The 19,979-nt window shown below is 31.5% G+C and overlaps 1 protein-coding gene across 1 annotated transcript; it reads right to left on the reverse strand.

Annotated features, from left to right (window-relative positions):
- Positions 1-6,758: 6,758 nt before the first annotated feature.
- On the reverse strand, positions 6,759-7,661 carry LOC131636527 (uncharacterized). The gene has a single exon (XM_058907137.1). It carries the CDS (start codon positions 7,659-7,661, stop codon positions 6,759-6,761), a length of 903 nt encoding a protein of 300 aa, XP_058763120.1.
- Between the last annotated feature and the right edge of the window lie 12,318 nt (positions 7,662-19,979).

The following is a 19,979-nucleotide window of genomic DNA, read 5'->3' on the forward strand; positions in this document are numbered from 1 at the left end:
GCAATAATCATTTAAATTATAAAAAACTTAATAGGTGGAGCAAATTCTTGAATCTAAATTTATTTTTCAATTTTTTATCCATACTTAGTAATTTATCACTTAATACATTTCTCTGGTTTTTTAGACATTCGTCACAATGTTTTCTCCATTTATATGAAGACAAAACTAGTGCAAAAGGAAAATGTAGAATTCTGTATGAGTAACAAATCTATTTTGGTTAAGTGAAAAATACTTAATTTTTTCGGTTAAGAACGAAGATAGTAGAAGAAAATATATTTAGAATTCATTCTAAATATTGGTCATGAGAGATAGTGATAAAATATGACTAACTATAAGGTTGTTTTGTTGAGGACTTGGGATGGCAACTTCGTAAATTAATTCTAAATATGCAATGTCATGTTGAAAGTTGGAGATCACAATTCTTCTCTTATAATATACCAAAATTTCATTTAAGATAAAAAAATAGAGTTCAAGGGCAAAGACAATAGAGTTTGATGAAATCAAAAGTCAACATTTTTAGTCATATTTCAATTTTCTTTTGATTACAAAATAACGTGACTAAAAATATATGTACCACGTGTTTTTACTTTGGGAGACCCAAATAAAAATGTGTATTACATCATAAAAGATTAGATCATTCATTCCTCATTAACATAAGGAGAAATGCATACTCTATATTCTCATAATGAAATAAATCGAACCTAGCGCTACATGGATAATTTTTATGTACATGAAACTAATATACTTTGTCAAAAGTTTGATGAAGCTTCAACTTTTGAAACGTTGGTAATTCAGTCTTAGAAAGGGTGCAGGTTCCTACTTAATCCATTCATGTTTGTAAAGAACCCAAGTAATTGGTGTTTATACGGCAAAAATGATCTTCGTTTATTGCTCCCTTTCCTTGTTTTATTAGTCAAATAAAGCTTCTCATAAGTTGATAATGCATTTTTTGGGTGGTCTTCCTTCCTTTTTTCAACGACGATGCTTTCAACTTTTGTCTTGACATGATTTTTTGGCGCAGAAGGATTCAATAAAACTAAAGAATCCTTATGGTCACTATTACATCTAAGATTCATGTTTTGCCTACATCTCCACAAATTTGATGATCCTGTGGAGTTGCTTTTTTTGTAAGATTCGGTGGAGTCCTTCATCTCAACGAATGTTATATTTTCTAATAACTCATTTTGAGGTTCTTTAGAAATAACATCTGATCTTGATTGTGGACATACTGAATTAATAATAAATATCTTCTTTAGACAAGGCCGAACAGGTGAGGCAAAACTTTTTGAGGTGGAAGTTAAAAGAAGAGATTGGTGCAAATGAGGAATTAATTTTCTTATTTGTCCGTTTTCAAAAATGTCATCGGCGAATATTCTCATTCCTCGGACATCAGCACATGGAAAACTAAACTCTCGTTCTTCAATATTTTCTTCATCATTGTTTTGAATTTGTTCTTTAATGCTACAACATAAATTACTTTTATCTTGAACGGGGGTGAAGCCTTCAAAATCTAGAGAAGCGTCGTTGTTAATTTGCTCCTTTGTGTTACAATGTGGATCAAGATTATCTTGATTGAAAGAAACACCATCAAAATCAAAAACGGCGTCGCTCCATATATCGTGTTTTATGCTACTTTGTGGATCTAATTTATCTTGAATGGGAGATACACCATGAAAATCAAGGAAAGGGTAAGGTGTACATAGAATTGATAATGCTTGCACTCTTAACATCTCAATATTTGTGTTTGTTTTCTGCATTTTATTTCAAAAGTGAGCTTGAGATGTGCGGTAAGGTGAGATGAATACTTGAAGTGATTGTGAAATGTGAAATATTTATATAAAAACAAAACGCCAACATCTGATTCTGTTTGATAAACAAAACTCGGTTAACTTGTATATTTTAGGAGGTATTTACATATGGAATGTATGACGGAGTATTAAGAAGTTGCAAGTTGCTTTTTTGTTATACCATATATTGTTTTTAGTGGGTTTTAAGCCAACCATTAATTTACCTATTTAATTTTCATAATGGTAATTATACATATAATTAGAACTATTTTCCATTTTTAGATAATTGTTTGCGAGTTATTATATTTATTCATTGTTTAACTACTAACTAGTACGTGTAACCTCTTTTGTTTTTCTTATTCGTGGCTACTTACTAAGTACATTGTATATCTAGGGTCTTCTTATTTATTACATTGTTATGGAAAATGAAAAAAAAATTGGAGAAAACAATTTTATTCAATTGCTTCCAATAAATGAGATATATATTTCATAACAATGTCGATGTGTAAAACATATGAGAACATAATTTTTTTAAAAAAGAAATAATTAACTCACTATATGTAAAATATTTACGTGGATGTATTGTTACTAATATTGTTTTAAGAACTTTCATATATTAATTAAATTATTAATTTCAAAAAATAACATATTTTAATTGGTGAACCAATATTAATACCATTAAATTTCCTTTAAAGTGCAATAGTGAACACTTATGCTAAGTTTTATAACGATCATAGATCTATATTCAAGGATAACATGTTACTTCATTTACACTACCTTAATTTCCATCTAGTAGAAAATTTTAATTCAGTTGTTCATTGAAAATTAAAAGACAACACAATTTTTAGTCTTTCACCCTAATACTCTAATGCATTGGATGATAGAGAACATGCATGAATAAAGCTATATCACGGGAAAGTGAGAGTATAAATGTCTATTTTAGTATAAAGTTTATTATGTATCATTTGTTTTTTCTTCCTCATACTATATCTTCCTATTTTAACTTTACTATAGTTTTCCATCATAATATATTATTAATCGCTTGATGGATAAACCACTATCTTTTTATATTACAAATATAAGATGTTACTAGCTTTGAAACATAAATTGTTTGGCGAAATCTTTTCTAGGAAATAAGAGATTGCAAGGCTTTCTCATGTCATGTAACTTATTAAAATTTTTTTTCTTAGATTGGCAATAATCATTTAAATTATAAAAAACTTAATAGGTGGAGCAAATTCTTGAATCTAAATTTATTTTTCAATTTTTTATCCATACTTAGTAATTTATCACTTAATACATTTCTCTGGTTTTTTAGACATTCGTCACAATGTTTTCTCCATTTATATGAAGACAAAACTAGTGCAAAAGGAAAATGTAGAATTCTGTATGAGTAACAAATCTATTTTGGTTAAGTGAAAAATACTTAATTTTTTCGGTTAAGAACGAAGATAGTAGAAGAAAATATATTTAGAATTCATTCTAAATATTGGTCATGAGAGATAGTGATAAAATATGACTAACTATAAGGTTGTTTTGTTGAGGACTTGGGATGGCAACTTCGTAAATTAATTCTAAATATGCAATGTCATGTTGAAAGTTGGAGATCACAATTCTTCTCTTATAATATACCAAAATTTCATTTAAGATAAAAAAATAGAGTTCAAGGGCAAAGACAATAGAGTTTGATGAAATCAAAAGTCAACATTTTTAGTCATATTTCAATTTTCTTTTGATTACAAAATAACGTGACTAAAAATATATGTACCACGTGTTTTTACTTTGGGAGACCCAAATAAAAATGTGTATTACATCATAAAAGATTAGATCATTCATTCCTCATTAACATAAGGAGAAATGCATACTCTATATTCTCATAATGAAATAAATCGAACCTAGCGCTACATGGATAATTTTTATGTACATGAAACTAATATACTTTGTCAAAAGTTTGATGAAGCTTCAACTTTTGAAACGTTGGTAATTCAGTCTTAGAAAGGGTGCAGGTTCCTACTTAATCCATTCATGTTTGTAAAGAACCCAAGTAATTGGTGTTTATACGGCAAAAATGATCTTCGTTTATTGCTCCCTTTCCTTGTTTTATTAGTCAAATAAAGCTTCTCATAAGTTGATAATGCATTTTTTGGGTGGTCTTCCTTCCTTTTTTCAACGACGATGCTTTCAACTTTTGTCTTGACATGATTTTTTGGCGCAGAAGGATTCAATAAAACTAAAGAATCCTTATGGTCACTATTACATCTAAGATTCATGTTTTGCCTACATCTCCACAAATTTGATGATCCTGTGGAGTTGCTTTTTTTGTAAGATTCGGTGGAGTCCTTCATCTCAACGAATGTTATATTTTCTAATAACTCATTTTGAGGTTCTTTAGAAATAACATCTGATCTTGATTGTGGACATACTGAATTAATAATAAATATCTTCTTTAGACAAGGCCGAACAGGTGAGGCAAAACTTTTTGAGGTGGAAGTTAAAAGAAGAGATTGGTGCAAATGAGGAATTAATTTTCTTATTTGTCCGTTTTCAAAAATGTCATCGGCGAATATTCTCATTCCTTGGACATCAGCACATGGAAAACTAAACTCTCGTTCTTCAATATTTTCTTCATCATTGTTTTGAATTTGTTCTTTAATGCTACAACATAAATTACTTTTATCTTGAACGGGGGTGAAGCCTTCAAAATCTAGAGAAGCGTCGTTGTTAATTTGCTCCTTTGTGTTACAATGTGGATCAAGATTATCTTGATTGAAAGAAACACCATCAAAATCAAAAACGGCGTCGCTCCATATATCGTGTTTTATGCTACTTTGTGGATCTAATTTATCTTGAATGGGAGATACACCATGAAAATCAAGGAAAGGGTAAGGTGTACATAGAATTGATAATGCTTGCACTCTTAACATCTCAATATTTGTGTTTGTTTTCTGCATTTTATTTCAAAAGTGAGCTTGAGATGTGCGGTAAGGTGAGATGAATACTTGAAGTGATTGTGAAATGTGAAATATTTATATAAAAACAAAACGCCAACATCTGATTCTGTTTGATAAACAAAACTCGGTTAACTTGTATATTTTAGGAGGTATTTACATATGGAATGTATGACGGAGTATTAAGAAGTTGCAAGTTGCTTTTTTGTTATACCATATATTGTTTTTAGTGGGTTTTAAGCCAACCATTAATTTACCTATTTAATTTTCATAATGGTAATTATACATATAATTAGAACTATTTTCCATTTTTAGATAATTGTTTGCGAGTTATTATATTTATTCATTGTTTAACTACTAACTAGTACGTGTAACCTCTTTTGTTTTTCTTATTCGTGGCTACTTACTAAGTACATTGTATATCTAGGGTCTTCTTATTTATTACATTGTTATGGAAAATGAAAAAAAAATTGGAGAAAACAATTTTATTCAATTGCTTCCAATAAATGAGATATATATTTCATAACAATGTCGATGTGTAAAACATATGAGAACACAATTTTTATAAAAAAGAAATAATTAACTCACTATATGTAAAATATTTACGTGGATGTATTGTTACTAATATTGTTTTAAGAACTTTCATATATTAATTAAATTATTAATTTCAAAAAATAACATATTTTAATTGGTGAACCAATATTAATACCATTAAATTTCCTTTAAAGTGCAATAGTGAACACTTATGCTAAGTTTTATAACGATCATAGATCTATATTCAAGGATAACATGTTACTTCATTTACACTACCTTAATTTCCATCTAGTAGAAAATTTTAATTCAGTTGTTCATTGAAAATTAAAAGACAACACAATTTTTAGTCTTTCACCCTAATACTCTAATGCATTGGATGATAGAGAACATGCATGAATAAAGCTATATCACGGGAAAGTGAGAGTATAAATGTCTATTTTAGTATAAAGTTTATTATGTATCATTTGTTTTTTCTTCCTCATACTATATCTTCCTATTTTAACTTTACTATAGTTTTCCATCATAATATATTATTAATCGCTTGATGGATAAACCACTATCTTTTTATATTACAAATATAAGATGTTACTAGCTTTGAAACATAAATTGTTTGGCGAAATCTTTTCTAGGAAATAAGAGATTGCAAGGCTTTCTCATGTCATGTAACTTATTAATTTTTTTTCTTAGATTGGCAATAATCATTTAAATTATAAAAAACTTAATAGGTGGAGCAAATTCCTGAATCTAAATTTATTTTTCAATTTTTTATCCATACTTAGTAATTTATCACTTAATACATTTCTCTGGTTTTTTAGACATTCGTCACAATGTTTTCTCCATTTATATGAAGACAAAACTAGTGCAAAAGGAAAATGTAGAATTCTGTATGAGTAACAAATCTATTTTGGTTAAGTGAAAAATACTTAATTTTTTCGGTTAAGAACGAAGATAGTAGAAGAAAATATATTTAGAATTCATTCTAAATATTGGTCATGAGAGATAGTGATAAAATATGACTAATTATAAGGTTGTTTTGTTGAGGACTTGGGATGGCAACTTCGTAAATTAATTCTAAATATGCCATGTCATGTTGAAAGTTGGAGATCACAATTCTTCTCTTATAATATACCAAAATTTCATTTAAGATAAAAAAATAGAGTTCAAGGGCAAAGACAATAGAGTTTGATGAAATCAAAAGTCAACATTTTTAGTCATATTTCAATTTTCTTTTGATTACAAAATAACGTGACTAAAATATATATGTACCACGTGTTTTTACTTTGGGAGACCCAAATAAAAATGTGTATTACATCATAAAAGATTAGATCATTCATTCCTCATTAACATAAGGAGAAATGCATACTCTATATTCTCATAATGAAATAAATCGAACCTAGCGCTACATGGATAATTTTTATGTACATGAAACTAATATACTTTGTCAAAAATTTGATGAAGCTTCAACTTTTGAAACGTTGGTAATTCAGTCTTAGAAAGGGTGCAGGTTCCTACTTAATCCATTCATGTTTGTAAAGAACCCAAGTAATTGGTGTTTATATGGCAAAAATGATCTTCGTTTATTGCTCCCTTTCCTTGTTTTATTAGTCAAATAAAGCTTCTCATAAGTTGATAATGCATTTTTTGGGTGGTCTTCCTTCCTTTTTTCAACGACGATGCTTTCAACTTTTGTCTTGACATGATTTTTTGGCGCAGAAGGATTCAATAAAACTAAAGAATCCTTATGGTCACTATTACATCTAAGATTCATGTTTTGCCTACATCTCCACAAATTTGATGATCCTGTGGAGTTGCTTTTTTTGTAAGATTCGGTGGAGTCCTTCATCTCAACGAATGTTATATTTTCTAATAACTCATTTTGAGGTTCTTTAGAAATAACATCTGATCTTGATTGTGGACATACTGAATTAATAATAAATATCTTCTTTAGACGTGGCCGAACAGGTGAGGCAAAACTTTTTGAGGTGGAAGTTAAGAGAAGAGATTGGTGCAAATGAGGAATTAATTTTCTTATTTGTCCGTTTTCAAAAATGTCATCAGCGAATATTCTCATTCCTTGGACATCAGCACATGGAAACCTAAACTCTCGTTCTTCAATATTTTCTTCATCATTGTTTTGAATTTGTTCTTTAATGCTACAACATAAATTACTTTTATCTTGAACGGGGGTGAAGCCTTTAAAATCTAGAGAAGCGTCGTTGTTAATTTGCTCCTTTGTGTTACAACGTGGATCAAGATTATCTTGATTGAAAGAAACACCATCAAAATCAAAAACGGCGTCGCTCCATATATCGTGTTTTATGCTACTTTGTGGATCTAATTTATCTTGAATGGGAGATACACCATGAAAATCAAGAAAGGGTAAGGTGTACATAGAATTGATAATGCTTGCACTCTTAACATCTCAATATTTGTGTTTGTTTTCTGCATTTTATTTCAAAAGTGAGCTTGAGATGTGCGGTAAGGTGAGATGAATACTTGAAGTGATTGTGAAATGTGAAATATTTATATAAAAACAAAACGCCAACATCTGATTCTGTTTGATAAACAAAACTCGGTTAACTTGTATATTTTAGGAGGTATTTACATATGGAATGTATGACGGAGTATTAAGAAGTTGCAAGTTACTTTTTTGTTATACCATATATTGTTTTTAGTGGGTTTTAAGCCAACCATTAATTTACCTATTTAATTTTCATAATGGTACTTATGCATATAATTAGAACTATTTTCCATTTTTGGATAATTGTTTGCGAGTTATTATATTTATTCATTGTTTAACTACTAACTAGTGCGTGTAACCTCTTTTGTTTTTCTTATTCGTGGCTACTTACTAAGTACATTGTATATCTAGGGTATTCTTATTTATTACATTGTTATGGAAAATGTAAAAAAATTGGAGAAAACAATTTTATTCAATTGCTTCCAATAAATGAGATATATATTTCATAACAATGTCGATGTGTAAAACATATGAGAACACAATTTTTATAAAAAAGAAATAATTAACTCACTATATGTAAAATATTTACGTGCATGTATTGTTACCAATATTGTTTTAAGAACTTTCATATATTAATTAAATTATTAATTTCAAAAAATAACATATTTTAATTGGTGAACCAATATTAATACTATTAAATTTCCTTTAAAGTGCAATAGTGAACACTTATGCTATGTTTTATAATGATCATAGATCTATATTCAAGGATATCATGTTACTTCATTTACAATACCTTAATTTCCATCTAGTAGAAAATTTTAATTCAGTTGTTCATTGAAAATTAAAAGACAACACAATTTTTAGTCTTTCACCCTAATACTCTAATGCATTGGATGATAGAGAACATGCATGAATAAAGCTATATCACGGGAAAGTGAGAGTATAAATGTCTATTGTGAGATTTTGGATCGAACTCTAGTATGGCCGAAGGGTAGCTTCTTGGTTCGACAGGGTTAAGCATGAAGTCGAAGGTTGTTCACATGCTTGTGTCGAAGATGCTAGGGTTGTTAGCATGTTAAATTAGGTTTTAGTGTTTAAACCCTAATTTGTTAAGTTAGCTTGTTTATTAAGTTGACTTGTGTAATGGGCCTTGTGGAAAAAGTCCATTAGTTAGTATGTTAGGTTTTATTATAAATAGCATACTAGTCTCTCATCATTGCTAAGCTGCAAATCCTAATTTAGGGTGAGAGAGGTTATTTGTTATTCTTGTAAACTTGTAATCTTGTTTTAAGAGAAAGTGAAAGAATAGCAGTTATAACCAATTATTGTGTTCTTCTTCTCCCCTATAATTCCCTATTATACTTTGTTATTGGTATCGTTTTTCACAACAAATTGGTGCGGTGAGCGTGGAGAAGATGCCTTCAACAAAGTATGAGATTGAAAAGTTCACCGGAGTGAATGATTTCGGTCTGTGGCGCTTGAAGATGAAAGCCCTACTGGTTCAGCAGGGTTGTTTGGAAGCGTTGAAGGGAGAGGCAGCCATGAATGCAGAATTGACGGCAGCGGAGAAGACGAATATGATCGAGAAAGCACACAGCGCAATTTTGTTGAGCCTTGGTGATAAGGTTCTCCGGCAGGTATCAAAGGAGACGACGGCATCAGGGTTATGGGTGAAACTTGAAAGTTTGTATATGACCAAATCGCTGGTAAATCGACTCTACCTGAAGCAAGCTTTGTATTCATTCAAGATGATTGAAGACAAAGTATTGGCTGAGCAGTTGGATATGTTCAACAAGCTGATTCTTGATCTTGAAAATATTGATGTGAAGATCGATGATGAAGATCAAGCGCTGTTACTATTGTGTTCTTTGCCTCGATCACATGCTCACTTCAAAGAAACTCTCTTGTATGGAAGGGAGTCCCTGACGTTTGAAGAAGTTCAATCAGCCTTGTACTCTAAGGACTTGAATGAAAGAAAGGAGCATAAACCTTCGACTGTTGGCGAAGGTTTGGCCGTTAAAGGAAAACTCTTACGAAAGGATGGTAAGTTCGACAAGAAGAAAGGCAAAAGCCAGTCGAAGACTTACAGTGGCGAAGCATCTGGCATTCGATGCTACCATTGTAAGAAGGAGGGTCACACAAGAAAGGTGTGCCCTGAACGCTTGAAATATCATGGAGGTAAGGATAATGGCAACGCTGCCATTGTTCAAGATGATTTCGAATCATCTGATGTTCTTGTGGTTTCAAGCAGTGACTCTAAGAAGGAGTGGATTATGGATTCAGGTTGCACTTGGCACATGACTCCAAACAAAGACTTGTTCGAGGAATTATGTGATCAAGATGGTGGATAAGTATTGCTGGGAAACAACAAGGCTTGCAAGATTGCAGGTGTTGGATCTGTGAGATTCAAGCTCCATGATGAGTCAATAAGGTTATTGACTGAAGTCAGGTATGTTCCTGATTTGAAGAGAAATCTGCTTTCTCTTGGTGAATTCGACAAGAAAGGATATGTTTTCCAAGGAGAGAAAAGTATTCTAAGAGTCATGAAGGGTTCGAAGGAAGTCTTGAGAGGCGTGAAGAAACAAGGCTTGTATACCCTTGAGGCTGAAGTTGTAAGTGGTTCGACAAATGTTGCATCCACGAAACCTTTGTCGAAAACAGAAATCTGGCACATGAGATTGGGCCATGTCAGTGAAAGGGGTCTGGTCGAATTAGGGAAACAAAATCTGCTTGGTGGAGACAAAGTCGAAAAGCTGAAGTTTTGTGAACCCTGTGTACTTGGAAAATCTTGCAGAGTGAAGTTCAACAAAGGCAAACAAAGAACACATGGATCTCTTGATTACATCCATGCTGATCTTTGGGGGCCTGCAAGGTGTCCATCACATTCAGGAGCAAGGTATTTTCTATCCATAGTAGATGATTATTCCAGAAAATTATGGGTATTCATCCAGAAGACTAAGGATGAAACTTTTGAGAATTTCAAAAGTTGGAAGACTCTGGTTGAAAATCAGACTGGCAGAAAGGTCAAGAGGTTGAGAACCGACAATGGCCTTGAATTTTGCAATGAGGCATTCGACAGTTTTTGTGCTGCCTCTGGTATTGCAAGGCATAGAACTATTGCAGGTACTCCACAGCAAAATGGTTTGGCTGAAAGGTTTAATCGAACTATTTTGGAGAGAGTCAGATGCATGTTGACTAGTGCGGGGTTAACAAATGTGTTCTGGGTTGAGGCTGTTTCGACAGCAACATATCTGATAAACAGATGTCCTTCGACAGCGTTAGATATGAAGACACCTGAAGAAGTTTGGTCGGGACATCCACCAGATCTCGACAAACTGAGAGTATTTGGCTGCATAGCCTATGCTCACATTAGGCAAGACAAGGTCGAACCTAGAGCTCTGAAATGCATGTTCATGGGATACCCTGAAGGAGTCAAAGCTTATAGGCTATGGTGCCTAGAGCCAGGTCACAGGAGGTGTATCACCAGTCGAGATGTAGTTTTCAATGAAGCTGAAATGGCTTTTAAGAAAACTGATGATGTTGGTCGAAGTACAGAAACATCTGACGAAGAGCTGGAACAGGTAGAGATTCCTGTTGAGGTGGAGCATGTTGATGCTGAATTGCATATCCCTGATGAAGTCGAAGAAGAAGCTGAAGTTGAGGAAACTGACGATGACTACCTATTGTCGAGAGATAGGTCGAGAAGAGTCATCAAACCACCTCAGAGACTTGGGTATGCAGATCTTATAGCTTATGCATTAATCTCTGCCAGTGAGGTTCTTGATGATGAACCTAGAGATTATAAGGAAGTTATGAGGAGTCAAAATAAGACTGAATGGCTGAAGGCCATGGATGATGAGATGAAATCTCTTCATGATAATCACACTTGGGAACTGATCTAGAAACCTGCTGGGGCAAGGTTAGTCAGCTGTAAATGGATTTTCAAAGTTAAGGAAGGAATTGAAGGAGTGACGTCGAAAAGATATAAGGCAAGGTTAGTCGCAAGGGGTTTCACTCAGAAAGAAGGTGTCGACTTCAATGATGTGTTTTCTCCTGTTGTGAAACATAGGTCCATTCGAATGCTGCTTGCCATGGTGGCACAGTTCGATCTTGAACTGGAACAGATGGATGTGAAAACTGTGTTCTTGTATGGTGATCTAGATGAAACGATCCTGATGAGGCAACCTGAAGGGTATGTCGAAAAGGGGAAGGATGATTATGTGTGTAAGTTAAAGAGATCCTTGTATGGGCTGAAACAATCTCCTCGACAGTGGAATAGGAGATTCGACAAGTTCATGGCACGCATAAGTTTCATTAGAAGTCAGTTCGACCACTGTGTTTACTTCAGATTTCGACCTGGTAATTCATTTGTTATTTTGTTGCTTTATGTGGATGATATTCTCATAGCAAGCAACAGTGTCGAAGATGTGATGAGGGTGAAGGCTGAACTCAATAAGGAGTTCGATATAAAGGATCTGGGAGCTGCTTCCAGGATTCTTGGAATTGACATTCGAAGAGATAGAAAGAAGTCGAAGTTATGCCTATCTCAAGAGGCATATCTACGGAAGATTCTTGAAAAGTTTGGTATGTCGAATTCGAAGCCAGTTGTGACTCCAACAAACCCTCAATTCAAGCTGAGTATTGATCAGTGTCGCAGTACTGATGTGGAAAGAGCCTATATGAATAGCATCCCATATGCTAATATAGTTGGTTCTTTGATGTATGCTATGGTTTGTACTAGACCCGACATAGCTTACGCAGTCAGTCTTGTAAGCAGGTACATGGCGAATCCTGGAAAGGCTCACTGGCAAGCATTGAAGTGGATTTTAAGGTACATAAATGGATCTCTGAATAGAGTCCTAATTTATGGTGGAGCCTTGGGTGAAGATGGTAAAGCAGTAATCGAAGGATATGTCGACTCTGATTATGCAGGTTGTATGGATTCCAGGAAATCTATTTCTGGATATGTTTTCACTATGTTTGGCACAGCAATTAGTTGGAAAGCAACACTTCAGAAGGTTGTTGCTCTATCAACCACTGAAGCGGAGTACATTGCATTAACTGAAGCTGTGAAAGAAGCATTGTGGCTTGAAGGTTTTGCGAAGGAGCTGAAACTTCAAGGTCGAGGTATCACTGTTAAATGTGATAGTCAAAGTGCAATACACCTGTCGAAGAATTCAGCCTATCATGAGCGAACTAAGCACATTGATGTGAGGCTGCATTTCGTCAGAGGAGTAATCGAGCGTGGAGAAGTCCAAGTGCTGAAGGTTTCGACTGAAGACAATGCTGCTGATATGATCACCAAGACATTGCCGAGTTGCAAGTTTTTCCACTGTATGCAGTTGATAAAGCTGCATGAAGAAAGCTAGTTTGTTCCCTTGATGTTGTAGAGTTAGATCCAAGGTGGAGATTTGTGAGATTTTGGATCGAACTCTAGTATGGCCGAAGGGTAGCTTCTTGGTTCGACAGGGTTAAGCATGAAGTCGAAGGTTGTTCACATGCTTGTGTCGAAGATGCTAGGGTTGTTAGCATGTTAAATTAGGTTTTAGTGTTTAAACCCTAATTTGTTAAGTTAGCTTGTTTATTAAGTTGACTTGTGTAATGGGCCTTGTGGAAAAAGTCCATTAGTTAGTATGTTAGGTTTTATTATAAATAGCATACTAGTCTCTCATCATTGCTAAGCTGCAAATCCTAATTTAGGGTGAGAGAGGTTATTTGTTATTCTTGTAAACTTGTAATCTTGTTTTAAGAGAAAGTGAAAGAATAGCAGTTATAACCAATTATTGTGTTCTTCTTCTCCCCTATAATTCCCTATTATACTTTGTTATTGGTATCGTTTTTCACAACATCTATTTTAGTATAAAATTTATTATGTATCATTTGTTTTTTCTTCCTCATACTATATCTACCTATTTTAACTTTACTATAGTTTTCCATCATAATATATTATTAATCGCTTGATGGATAAACCACTATCTTTTTATATTACAAATATAAGATGTTACTAGCTTTGAAACATAAATTGTTTGGCGAAATCTTTTCTAGGAAATAAGAGATTGCAAGGCTTTGTCATGTCATATAACTTATTAAATTTTTTTTTCTTAGATTGGCAATAATCATTTAAATTATAAAAAACTTAATAGGTGGAGCAAATTCCTAAATATAAATTTATTTTTCAATTTTTTATCCATACTTAGTAATTTATCACTTAATACATTTCTCTGGTTTTTTAGACATTCGTCACAATGTTTTCTCCATTTACATGAAAACAAAACTAGTGCAAAAGGAAAATGTAGAATTCTGTATGAGTAACAAATCTATTTTGGTTAAATGAAAAATACTTAATTTTTTCGGTTAAGAACGAAGATAGTAGAAGAAAATATATTTAGAATTCATTCTAAATATTAGTCATGAGAGATAGTGATAAAATATGACTAATTATAAGGTTGTTTTGTTGAGGACTTGGGATGGCAACTTCGTAAATTAATTTTAAATATGCCATGTCATGTTGAAAGTTAGAGATCACAATTCTTCTCTTATAATATACCAAAATTTCATTTAAGATAAAAATAGAGTTCAAGGGCAAAGACAATAGAGTTTGATGAAATCAAAAGTCAACATTTTTAGTCATATTTTAATTTTCTTTTGATTACAAAATAACGTGACTAAAATATATATGTACCACGTGTTTTTACTTTGGGAGACCCAAATAAAAATGTGTATTACATCATAAAAGATTAGATCATTCATTCCTCATTAACATAAGGAGAAATGCATACTCTATATTCTCATAATGAAATAAATCGAACCTAGCGCTACATGGATAATTTTTATGTACATGAAACTAATATACTTTGTCAAAAGTTTGATGAAGCTTCAACTTTTGAAACGTTGGTAATTCAGTCTTAGAAAGGGTGCAGGTTCCTACTTAATCCATTCATGTTTGTAAAGAACCCAAGTAAATGGTGTTTATATGGCAAAAATGATCTTCGTTTATTGCTCCCTTTCCTTGTTTTATTAGTCAAATAAAGCTTCTCATAAGTTGATAATGCATTTTTTGGGTGGTCTTCCTTCCTTTTTTCAACGACGATGCTTTCAACTTTTGTCTTTACATGATTTTTTGGCACAGAAGGATTCAATAAAACTAAAGAATCCTTATGGTCACTATTACATCTAAGATTCATGTTTTGCCTACATCTCCACAAATTCGATGATCCTGTGGAGTTGCTTTTTTTGTAAGATTCGGTGGAGTCCTTCATCTCAACGAATGTTATATTTTCTAATAACTCATTTTGAGGTTCTTTAGAAATAACATCTGATCTTGATTGTGGACATACTGAATTAATAATAAATATCTTCTTTAGACAAGGCCGAACAGGTGAGACAAAACTTTTTGAGGTGGAAGTTAAAAGAAGAGATTGGTGCAAATGAGGAATTAATTTTCTTATTTGTCCGTTTTCAAAAATGTCATCGGCGAATATTCTCATTCCTTGGACATCAGCACATGGAAAACTAAACTCTCGTTCTTCAATATTTTCTTCATCATTGTTTTGAATTTGTTCTTTAATGCTACAACATAAATTACTTTTATCTTGAACGGGGGTGAAGCCTTCAAAATCTAGAAAAGCGTCGTTGTTAATTTGCTCCTTTGTGTTACAATGTGGATCAAGATTATCTTGATTGAAAGAAACACCATCAAAATCAAAAACGGCGTCGCTCCATATATCGTGTTTTATGCTACTTTGTGGATCTAATTTATCTTGAATAGGAGATACACCATGAAAATCAAGGAAAGGGTAAGGTGTACATAGAATTGATAATGCTTGCACTCTTAACATCTCAATATTCGTGTTTGTTTTCTGCATTTTATTTCAAAAGTGAGCTTGAGATGTGCGATAAGGTGAGATGAATACTTGAAATGATTGTGAAATGTGAAATATTTATATAAAAACAAAACGCCAACATCTGATTCTATTTGATAAACAAAACTCGGTTAACTTGTATATTTTAGGAGGTATTTACATATGGAATGTATGACGGAGTATTAAGAAGTTGCAAGTTGCTTTTTTGTTAAACCATATATTGTTTTTAGTGGGTTTTAAGCCAACCATTAATTTACCTATTTAATTTTCATAATGGTAATTATACATATAATTAGAACTATTTTCCATTTTTAGATAATTGTTTGCGAGTTATTATATTTATTCATTGTTTAACTACTAACTAGTACGTGTAACCTCTTTTCTTTTTCTTATTCGTGGCTACTTACTAAGTACATTGTATATCTAGGGTCTTCTTATTTATTACATTGTTATGGAAAATGAAAAAAAAATTGGAGAAAACAATTTTATTCAATTGCTTCCAATAAATGAGAGATATATATTTCATAACAATGTCGATGTGTAAAACATATGAGAACACAATTTTTATAAAAAAGAAATAATTAACTCACTATATGTAAAATATTTACGTGGATGTATTGTTACTAATATTGTTTTAAGAACTTTCATATATTAATTAAATTATTAATTTCAAAAAATAACATATTTTAATTGGTGAACCAATATTAATACTATTAAATTTCCTTTAAAGTGCAATAGTGAACACTTATACTAAGTTTTATAATGATCATAGATCTATATTCAAGGATAACATGTTACTTCATTTACACTACCTTAATTTCCATCTAGTAGAAAATTTTATATCAGTTGTTCATTGAAAATTAAAAGACAACACAATTTTTAGTCTTTCACCCTAATACTCTAATGAATTGGATGACAGAGAACATGCATGAATAAAGCTATATCACGGGAAAGTGAGAGTATAAATGTCAATTTTAGTATAAAGTTTATTATGTATCATTTGTTTTTTCTTCCTCATACTATATCTTCCTATTTTAACTTTACTATAGTTTTCCATCATAATATATTATTAATCGCTTGATGGATAAACCACTATCTTTTTATATTACAAATATAAGATGTTACTAGCTTTGAAACATAAATTGTTTGGCGAAATCTTTTCTAGGAAATAAGAGATTGCAAGGCTTTGTCATGTCATGTAACTTATTAAAATTTTTTTTCTTAGATTGGCAATAATCATTTAAATTACAAAAAACTTAATAGGTGGAGCAAATTCCTGAATATAAATTTACTTTTCAATTTTTTATCCATACTTAGTAATTTATCACTTAATACATTTCTCTGGTTTTTTAGACATTCGTCACAATGTTTTCTCCATTTACATGAAGACAAAACTAGTGCAAAAGGAAAATATAGAATTTTGTATGAGTAACAAATCTATTTTGGTTAAGTGAAAAATACTTAATTTTTTCGGTTAAAAACGAAGATAGTAGAAGAAAATATATTTAGAATTCATTCTAAATATTGGTCATGAGAGATAGTCATAAAATATGACTAATTATAAGGTTGTTTTGTCGAGGACTTGGGATGGCAACTTCGTAAATTAATTTTAAATATGCCATGTCATGTTGAAAGTTAGAGATCACAATTCTTCTCTTATAATATACCAAAATTTCATTGAAGATAAAAAATAGAGTTCAAGGGCAAAGACAATAGAGTTTGATGAAATCAAAAGTCAACATTTTAAGTCATATTTCAATTTTCTTTTGATTACAAAATAACGTGACTAAAATATATATGTACCACGTGTTTTTACTTTGGGAGACCCAAATAAAAATGTGTATTACATCATAAAAGATTAGATCATTCATTCCTCATTAACATAAGGAGAAATGCATACTCTATATTCTCATAATGAAATAAATCGAACCTAGCGCTACATGGATAATTTTTATGTACATGAAACTAATATACTTTGTCAAAAATTTGATGAAGCTTCAACTTTTGAAACGTTGGTAATTCAGTCTTAGAAAGGGTGCAGGTTCCTACTTAATCCATTCATGTTTGTAAAGAACCCAAGTAATTGGTGTTTATATGGCAAAAATGATCTTCGTTTATTGCTCCCTTTCCTTGTTTTATTAGTCAAAAAAAGCTTCTCGTAAGTTGATAATGCATTTTTTGGGTGGTCTTCCTTCCTTTTTTTCAACGATGATGCTTTCAACTTTTGTCTTGACATGATTTTTTGGCGCAGAAGGATTCAATAAAACTAAAGAATCCTTATGGTCACTATTACATCTAAGATTCATGTTTTGCCTACATCTCCACAAATTTGATGATCCTGTGGAGTTTCTTTTTTTGTAAGATTCGGTGGAGTCCTTCATCTCAACGAATGTTATATTTTCTAATAACTCATTTTGAGGTTCTTTAGAAATAACATCTGATCTTGATTGTGGACATACTGAATTAATAATAAATATCTTCTTTAGACAAGGCCGAACAGGTGAGGCAAAACTTTTTGAGGTGGAAGTTAAAAGAAGAGATTGGTGCAAATGAGGAATTAATTTTCTTATTTGTCCATTTTCAAAAATGTCATCGGCGAATATTCTCATTCCTCGGACATCAGCACATGGAAAACTAAACTCTCGTTCTTCAAAATTTTCTTCATCGTTGTTTTGAATTTGTTCTTTAATGCTACAACATAAATTACTTTTATCTTGAACGGGGGTGAAGCCTTCAAAATCTAGAAAAGCGTCGTTGTTAATTTGCTCCTTTGTGTTACAATGTGGATCAAGATTATCTTGATTGAAAGAAACACCATCAAAATCAAAAACGGCGTCGCTCCATATATCGTGTTTTATGCTACTTTGTGGATCTAATTTATCTTGAATAGGAGATACACCATGAAAATCAAGGAAAGGGTAAGGTGTACATAGAATTGATAATGCTTGCACTCTTAACATCTCAATATTTGTGTTTGTTTTCTGCATTTTATTTCAAAAGTGAGCATGAGATGTGCGGTAAGGTGAGATGAATACTTGAAGTGATTGTGAAATGTGAAATATTTATATAAAAACAAAACGCCAACATCTGATTCTGTTTGATAAACAAAACTCGGTTAACTTGTATATTTTAGGAGGTATTTACATATGGAATGTATGACGGAGTATTAAGAAGTTGCAAGTTGCTTTTTTGTTAAACCATATATTGTTTTTAGTGGGTTTTAAGCCAACCATTAATTTACCTATTTAATTTTCATAATGGTAATTATACATATAATTAGAACTATTTTCCATTTTTAGATAATTGTTTGCGAGTTATTATATTTATTCATTGTTTAACTACTAACTAGTACGTGTAACCTCTTTTCTTTTTCTTATTCGTGGCTACTTACTAAGTACATTGTATATCTAGGGTCTTCTTATTTATTACATTGTTATGGAAAATGAAAAAAAAATTGGAGAAAACAATTTTATTCAATTGCTTCCAATAAATGAGATATATATTTCATAACAATGTCGATTTGTAAAACATATGAGAACATAATTTTTTTAAAAAAGAAATAATTAACTCACTATATGTAAAATATTTACGTGGATGTATTGTTACTAATATTGTTTTAAGAACTTTCATATATTAATTAAATTATTAATTTCAAAAAATAACATATTTTAATTGGTGATCCAATATTAATACCCATTAAATTTCCTTTAAAGTGCAATAGTGAACACTTATGCTAAGTTTTATAACGATCATAGATCTATATTCAAGGATAACATGTTACTTCATTTACACTACCTTAATTTCCATCTAGTAGAAAATTTTAATTCAGTTGTTCATTGAAAATTAAAAGACAACACAATTTTTAGTCTTTCACCCTAATACTCTAATGCATTGGATGATAGAGAACATGCATGAATAAAGCTATATCACGGGAAAGTGAGAGTATAAATGTCTATTTTAGTATAAAGTTTATTATGTATCATTTGTTTTTTCTTCCTCATACTATATCTTCCTATTTTAACTTTACTATAGTTTTCCATCATAATATATTATTAATCGCTTGATGGATAAACCACTATCTTTTTATATTACAAATATAAGATGTTACTAGCTTTGAAACATAAATTGTTTGGCGAAATCTTTTCTAGGAAATAAGAGATTGCAAGGCTTTCTCATGTCATGTAACTTATTAATTTTTTTTCTTAGATTGGCAATAATCATTTAAATTATAAAAAACATAATAGGTGGAGCAAATTCTTGAATCTAAATTTATTTTTCAATTTTTTATCCATACTTAGTAATTTATCACTTAATACATTTCTCTGGTTTTTTAGACATTCGTCACAATGTTTTCTCCATTTATATGAAGACAAAACTAGTGCAAAAG

This window comes from Vicia villosa, unplaced genomic scaffold (assembly GCF_029867415.1).
Source record: "Vicia villosa cultivar HV-30 ecotype Madison, WI unplaced genomic scaffold, Vvil1.0 ctg.001765F_1_1, whole genome shotgun sequence".
Lineage (NCBI taxonomy): Eukaryota > Viridiplantae > Streptophyta > Magnoliopsida > Fabales > Fabaceae > Vicia > Vicia villosa.

Excerpts from the sequence above, each read along its gene's own strand:
- LOC131636527 (XM_058907137.1), bottom strand. The coding sequence starts at position 7,661 with ATGTACACCTTACCCTTTCTTGATTTTCATGGTGTATCTCCCATTCAA.